We start from the raw sequence: 7,993 nt of genomic DNA, 5'->3' as shown, positions 1-7,993 counted from the left end.
CTGCATTATTTCATTAAATAGTTTGAAACTTACTTATTCCTTGCCTGAAATACGATCAATTGCAGCTCCATCGACGTTGTCACATTTCCTATTTCGTAGCTATCAATGAAGAAAAAGAAATTGCGATTTATAAGCTAGAGGGCGTTACAGTTCAAGTGTAATAAAAAGTTTGGTTATTTTTTATATATTGATTTTATATATGAGTTTGTGTACTTGAAATTATAATAACCTATTTGTAGGCAAGAGCCCAAAATAGTTATATTTCAATACTGAATAATCCTCAAATTCGTACCAACAATCTGTTGCAATGGGCGACTCAAAGTCCTTTTTGCATCAGTACTGCCAAAAGAATATGCAAGAGCCTAGTTTCGAAGTCAGGCCCACAGGTAAAAGCTGCTGTCCCTCAAATCCACCCTTTAAATAGCAATTTCTACTTCAGTAATCATTATTATTGAAAAAACACTTAGCACCAGGCGATAAACCGTAAACGTAGGAAGTTGCTTAAGCAATTTATTATTTACTATAAAAAATTTGCAATAAACAGCTTGAAAAATAAATTCATCAAAGACACTACTCTAGTGCTTCTATGTCTACTAAGATGTTTTTCCTTATTCACCCTTTTTACTCAATATATACTAAAGTAGCTGGCAATATAAATAAAGATTTGCTGATGAATTTTGCACAACATTAGTTATTTTTACTATAGGCCCGAAACATCGTCAGAGGTTCCTTTGTGAAGTGAGGATTCCAGGAATTAACTATGTAGGGGCTGGCAACTCTACCAACAAAAAGGATGCACAAAGTAATGCGGCAAGAGATTTTATTAACTATTTAGTAAGACAAGGGCTTGTATCCCGAAATGACATTTCCTTTGATTTGGAGGCTGCCCCTCAACTAAGTAGATCAAGTAAGTATTTGTGTCTGTTATATCTTTACACAATAAATAATATTTGACCATTAACAGATGAGGGTATGTCAGAGTCCCTTCCTTTCAAACCTCAACACCAAGTGTTTGAGAAGGGAATGGGACCTGAGAGTTTTGGTGAAGCCTATCGTCCGAGAGGAGCAGAACAGAATAAATGGCACTACATGGATCGTGCTCAAGAACAGAAGCATATGGAGGAAGCTGAAGATCTAGATGTCAATGCAGGCATTCACGGTAATTGGACTGTTGAAAATGCCAAGTCCAAGCTGCATCAGTTTATGCAGAGCAACAGAATTAATGCTGATTATAAATACACGCAAGTTGGCCCTGATCACGTCAGGTATTTGACTCTAAACATTTTAGCCCAGTATGATTTCAGCATATTGCTAAAGTGAATTTGTGGCACTCTGCAATATGCTAGATAGTAAATTGTCTGAGAATTTCTGAATGAAAATGTCATATTGGAGTATTATGCCAATTTGGCAATTTCCGGTGCTCATAAAACCGCGTGCGTTTTAGTTGGGTAATGTAGGCCAGCTGGAACTTCATGTGGAGCAAAAAACCAAGACTTATTGAAAGTTTTTATTTGCAAGGGTTTCTGTATTTATTTAGGACTTTTCATAGAGAAATAAAGTCCTGAGTAATTACATTTTTGTGTTGAGTTTTGTGGTTTTCTGTTCACTTTTTGTGTATGCAATAGACTAATCTTTGCCAAGTAAAGAACTAATTTGGCAGCTATTGGTCAATTACTTACTGAACTAAGTGATTTTTTTAAGATAAATTGCATTTTATTTTGCTGTGGGAAAAAAAATTAAAATATTTTAAAGAGGGAATATACAATGCCTTATAAGATTGAATTTTGATGGTTGAGCCAACTACTGAATTGGGTCTTGTAGCCATTTGTCCAACACTAAATATTGTAATCTGAATAAATTTTGTGCTGCTTACAACACCTTATTGGCACTGAGCTAGAATATTCTAGACATTAGTTTCAGGGATAAGGTGGGGAAATTTGAGATAATTATATATAACTATATTTCAGTATATTTTATTTCAACGCCCGAAGTAAATTCTTTTTATTCGCAACAATTGGCTTAAATGTGTTATTTTTCCTTGTTTATTCCCTATTTACAAGTGTTGAAGCCTTAAATAAATCTTGGTTTTTTTAGCTTCCTTTGCACAAGAGTTCCAGTTGTGCCTCATTTACTAGGGTGTTTTTATTAGAGGTGAGTTGAATGGATTTGTTTTATAGTCCAAGAATTCAATTTAAGTAACAGCCTGACAGACCTTAATGACACACACTTTTTAATTAATTTAAATTCTAATAAATATTAAATTAGCATTGCATTAACACAGTATTTACTTTATGACAATACAGAACTTTCGTGGCTGAAATAAGCTTTTATGTAAAACAACTTGGAAGGGTGGTCCATGGTAGAGATGGAGGCTCCAACAAGCAAATGGCCAGCAAAAGCTGTGCTCTTTCGATGGTTAGACAATTATTTCATCTTGGGGTCATTGAAGCATATTCAGGTAAGTTTAAGGAGACTTGTTTCCTACCAACCAAAATTATCTGTTATTAAAGTACCAACAAGCAATGAATTAAAAAAAAACTATAATCACTATGAAAACAGTCACAATTACAATTTTAGGAACGTTGAAAAAACAGAAAAATGCAGCTGAAATGCCCCCATTTGAGGTAAAAGTGTCTCCCCAGTTGCAACAGCAAGTCCGTGACATTTTGACCACTCTGGAGGTCACTCCTTCATTAATTAAGTTAGAAAGCACCGATCAACCTGTATCTTTATTATCATCGCATGTGTTAGACGATTTTCACCCCTCTGCCCCGGTGCAAGTAAGTTGAATTTTCATTCCCGTATGCGATATTTTTTAACTTAATATGTTAGGCAGGAGTGGTGCCGTGGTCCCCGCCTCAGCAAAATTGGAATCCGTGGACCGGCTGCAATATTGACGAAGGTCCTTTATTGCTATTGTAAGTTTTAAGGTGCTTTAATATTAGATTTGCAGGCTTCTTGGCAACTGCCACTATGGACCAAATCAGTGAGCACATGCTGGAAGAGGCGAAGCTGAAGCAAACTAGCGATACCAAGTGGCAGCAAAACCAAGTCGATCGTAGAAATTTGCCGGTTTTTAACTTCAAAGCCCAGATTATGGAAGCCATCAATGATCATCCACTGATTATCATAAGAGGAAATACAGGATGCGGTAAGTAAAGACGAACATTTGGATTTTTGTTGATTCCTTCCTCATATGTTTTAAGTTGCACAATTGCTCATTCCAGGCAAAACAACCCAAATTTGCCAATTCATTTTGGAGGACTACATCATGTCCGGTCAAGGGGCTTGGTGTAGTATCGTGGTGACTCAACCGCGCAGAATTTCAGCAGTTTCCGTGTCGGAAAGAGTGGCTAATGAGCGAGCCGAGGAGATGGGACAAGCTGTTGGGTACGGTAAAAAAACTCTTATGCATCTCTCCACAAGGTGTCTCAAATTCATCTTCTTAAATAACTAGAAATTTTTTATTGATTTCTTGTACCATCAAATTGAACAAATTGGTCAAAATGGCAACACGGTTGATTTTACACCTTAGGCATTTTCAATTAAATGCAGCAACTTGACTGATACTTGCAGTTTCAATATTCCAAACGTCTATTAACAAGCTTTTAATTGAATTTTTCAGATACTCTGTAAGATTTGAATCGGTTCTCCCTCGTCCTTATGGTTCCGTGCTCTTTTGCACAGTGGGTGTATTACTAAGGAAATTGGAAAATGGATTAAGAGGTGTCAGCCACGTGATTGTCGATGAAATCCACGAACGTGACGTAAACAGTGATTTTGTCATGGTAGTTCTACGCGACATGATTCATACTTACCCCGATCTTCGCGTCATTTTAATGAGTGCCACCATCGATACTACGTTGTTCTCCAAGTATTTCAATAATTGTCCTGTTCTGGAGATCGAAGGCAAAGCTTTTCCGGTCAAACAGTACTTCCTGGAGGATTGTGTGGAATTAACTGGGTTTGTTCCATCAATGGACCAAAAAAAGAGAAATAAAACCAAGAAAGATGAAGATGGAGACGAGGACACTGTTGCTGACGATTCGGATGTAAATTTGAACGCTGTGGTGGGTGCAAATTATTCGGTGCAAACTAAAAACTCGATGGCGCGCATTAACGAAAAGGAAATCGATTTCGAACTTATGGAGTCGCTTTTGAATTATATTAAGAAACAGGATATTCCAGGTTGGTTTGCCTATAATGGACTATTTTAATACTTTCCAAAACCTTTCCTTTCAGGTGCCGTTTTGGTATTTTTACCTGGTTGGAATATCATTTTTGCATTGATGAAACATCTGCAAAATCATCCCATTTTCGGAGGAAGCCAGTACTGCATTCTGCCACTGCATTCGCAAATTCCCAGGGAGGATCAGCGCAAAGTCTTTCTGCCGGTGCCGCCAAATGTCACCAAAGTGATTTTGGCCACAAACATTGCGGAAACGTCCATTACCATCGATGACGTTGTTTTCGTAGTGGATTGCTGTAAAGCCAAGATTAAAATGTTCACTTCTCACAATAATATGACCAGCTATGCCACGGTTTGGGCTTCTCGCACTAATTTGGAACAAAGGAAAGGGCGGGCCGGACGTGTTAGACCTGGTAAAATACTTTATACCGTGTTAATAAAATTTTTTGGCATCTTTTAAAGATAGAAACCCTGTATTAATACAAATTTTTCACAATAGGCATATGCTTCCATTTATGCTCTCGGGCAAGATTCGACAAACTGGACGAATATATGACGCCTGAAATGTTCAGAACCCCCTTGCACGAATTGGCCCTCAGTATTAAACTATTACGACTCGGAGAAATCGGGCATTTCCTATCCAAAGCCATTGAACCTCCGCCACTGGACGCTGTTATTGAAGCAGAGGTGCTTCTAAGAGAAATGAAATGCTTGGACAAAAACGACGAGTTGACCCCGTTGGGCCGCATCATTGCCAAGTTGCCCATAGAACCCAGGTTGGGAAAAATGATGGTACTAGGTTGTATTTTTATGTGCGGCGGACCGTTAGCCACAATGGCTGCCAATTCTTCTACTTTTCCGGAGATATTTACTCTGGATATAGGACAGAGAAGATTGGCCGGACATCAGAGAGCATTAGCAGGAGATAGGCATTCGGATCATGTTGCCATGCTTACAGCTTTTGAGGTAATTTTGTATTTAAAATCGGCAATTCTACATACACGTCCTATGCATAACACTCAGTTGACAATAATATATTACGTTCCAATTGAGATTAATTCTCTGTTTACATAGATTGTTAAGGGACACATAGAGTCTGTAAAGAAGGTGTACCTGAAGTAAACATTTTCAAATTTTTTTTATTTATTCAGAAATTTCAACAACTTTTCGAAAGTTGTTATTTCTTATTCAATTCTCGCAGCTTTTATGTTCATCACAGTCATGGAAATGAGGTTTAGAACATATTTTGGTTCATGTAGCACTTTTACCAAAATGTCAAATAATGTTTATTGTTTTAACTATCAAAGGCTCAATCTTATATACCGATTAATTTCAGTTGTGGGAACAGGCGAGGCAAGGCGGAGAAGAGGCGGAGATTCGCTTTTGCGACTATAAAGGCATCAGTATGCCCACCATGCGAGTAACATGGGAAGCCAAATTTCAACTGCAGCAAATCCTCAACAATTGTGGCTTTCCCGAGGAAACCATGGCGCCACTTGCTATGGAAACTGTAGGACCTGATGCCAGAATGGATATGGTAATGGCTCTGATGTGTTACGGATTGTATCCCAATGTCTGTTACCATAAAGAGAAAAGAAAGGTGTTTATTATTTCCCGAGGTATTTGTTGGTTTTTTATATTTGAGACTTTTTTCAGGTTTTAACCACTGAAAGCAAAGCCGCTCTAATCCATAAAACATCAGTAAACTGCAGCAATTTCGAACAAAATTTTGCATATCCATTTTTCGTTTTTGGTGAAAAAATTCGAACTAGGGCTGTGTCTTGCAAGCAAATGTCGATGATTACACCCATTCATCTGTTGTTGTTTGGATCAAGGAAAGTTGATTGGGTTGATGGAGTCGTTCGACTTGATAATTGGATAAATCTAACCATGGATCCGCAGATAGCGTCAGAAATAGTAGCTCTGCGGCCCGCTCTCGAAAGTCTGGTAGTGAGAATTTCCCAGGACCCTGAACAAATCATGAATCTGAGCGAGACCGACCGAAAGGTGAGAATTAAATAATTATATGGTGCCTCCAAAAAGCACAAGTACTCCGGGAAATATTGGAACAATTTGAAACAGAATTAAGGTATTAATTTGTCTGTCAAGAATTGGCAACATCGTCCTTATTACTGACAATTTTTAATGTTGTTTCATCTTTTATTATCAACTTTTGTTGAGATTATATTTCTCAAAAAAATAACTATTTCCATTCTGTCTGGTTTCGAAGCGTTAATAAATGTCTCTCAACTACGTCACTATTTATTTACCAATCAAAATTCAATTTTAACCGTTTATATGTAAATGCCAGTACAGAATTTTACTAAAAGTTTAATGGTGTTGGAGTTTTATTTCGGGAATTAGAATATTCGAAAATTCTCCTCTCTGCTAGATCTTAGTAAGTATTTGATTTGCATCCACTGTATATACTAGTTCTATAAATTTTCTCTGTTGTTTTAGGTCGTGGCTTGTATTAGAAGCCTCTGCGAACTTCATGCCGGTAGTTTCCAAATAGATAGAGCAGTATCTGGGCCCTTAAACATGGGAATGGGAAAAAGGCCACCTAGAGGACACTCATTGGGAACGTACTCGGGACCTCCATCAAAAATTTTCCGAGGTGGAAGCGGTCCCGGTTTCAGAGGTAACTACTATTTTTGGTTAGAAACAAAAGATTGACAGTTTGCAGGAGGTAGTTATGGTGGACGTTTTAATAACCGTGGCGGCGGATACGAAGGAAGAGGAGGGATGTACGGAGGTCGTAGCAGAGGAGGTGGCAGAGGTTTCCGTGGCGGATTCAGAGGAGGACGCGGCTGGGGAGGTCCGTATTAAATCGGATTAGTTTGCTGTATTTCATTTAGTTTGCAAATATGACGCTTCGTATTATTATATTATTAGCCAAAAAATACGCCTTAGTTGTGATATTTACATTCAGTTTTAAGTAATGGCTTATGGTTGCTGCAAACGAGGGTTTTGAAATCATTCCGAAGTGTTTAGGTTGAAATGAATTGACGAACGTAGATTAAAGTGAATATATTAAGTTACATGTATATATTATTGTTAAGTTACATTTAGTTATTTTTTGAGCATTAACATCGAAAGCTTTATTCATCCTTTCTGCAAAATTATAAGTTATTCTGCAAGTAGAAACAAGTAATTCGATAGACCCTGATGATTATTTATCCTTTTAAAAAGACAATCTTATGCAATGACGTTCAAACCTAGTATGTAATGATAGATTTTGTTTTGTTTGTAATTTTCAAAACGATCACAATCTTAAAGCTTTCTGTTTCTAGAGGTCCATTGCAAGCGTTTTCGCCATTCCTCTGATTTAGAATGTAATTGGCAAAATTAAGTTTGTAATCAAGAAATAAAACACAGAGTAGCCTTTTTTCAATTAATTTCTAACAAAGAGAATTAGCTTTCTTTAGAAATTTTTTTGGTTATTACCGTCATACTCGTTATGTTAATCTCTTAACTCTTCTAAAAAGACATTTCACCTCAAAATGAATGGTACATTCTTGCATTTTTAGTATCTAGAATTTTTTTCAAAAATACATATTGCAAATATATGTAGATTTTAAATTTGTAATAGCAATTGTAATAGTACTCAATTATATAAGAAAATAATCGTTTAAATTATTAAAAACAAGTGCATAAGAATAAAGATAGATGCGCAAGTAAGTGCAACAATTTATTTAATCCCATATGAATTTAATCCCTATACCATCTTAATCTACTCATCTACATACACCCACAAAAAATTGCCAAGCAAGAACTCCTTGATAACTTTTCGCGCCTTATCTC

At 36.9% G+C, this 7,993-nt stretch overlaps 1 protein-coding gene across 2 annotated transcripts; it reads left to right on the top strand.

Moving 5' to 3' along the window:
* Positions 1-187: 187 nt before the first annotated feature.
* Positions 188-7,870, top strand: mle (maleless). Of its 2 annotated transcripts, XM_066290947.1 has the most exons (15): positions 188-386; positions 707-907; positions 965-1,265; positions 2,304-2,458; positions 2,578-2,780; positions 2,833-2,902; positions 2,954-3,151; positions 3,228-3,390; positions 3,626-4,188; positions 4,243-4,602; positions 4,689-5,155; positions 5,526-5,789; positions 5,846-6,196; positions 6,650-6,830; positions 6,876-7,870. In XM_066290947.1, exons 1-15 carry the CDS (start codon positions 308-310, stop codon positions 7,016-7,018), a joined length of 3,699 nt encoding a protein of 1,232 aa, XP_066147044.1. In that variant the 5' UTR covers positions 188-307; the 3' UTR covers positions 7,019-7,870. The 2 variants fall into 2 exon arrangements, with proteins under 2 accessions (XP_066147044.1, XP_066147046.1); XM_066290949.1 differs by lacking the exons at positions 188-386; positions 707-907; positions 965-1,265 and adding an exon at positions 1,279-2,151.
* The last annotated feature ends 123 nt before the right edge of the window (positions 7,871-7,993 follow it).

Source organism: Euwallacea fornicatus, chromosome 16 (genome assembly GCF_040115645.1).
Source record: "Euwallacea fornicatus isolate EFF26 chromosome 16, ASM4011564v1, whole genome shotgun sequence".
NCBI classification, from domain to species: Eukaryota; Metazoa; Arthropoda; class Insecta; order Coleoptera; family Curculionidae; genus Euwallacea; species Euwallacea fornicatus.
The sequence above is the reverse complement of the archived record's forward strand: the minus strand, read 5'-3'. Positions and strand labels throughout refer to the sequence as shown.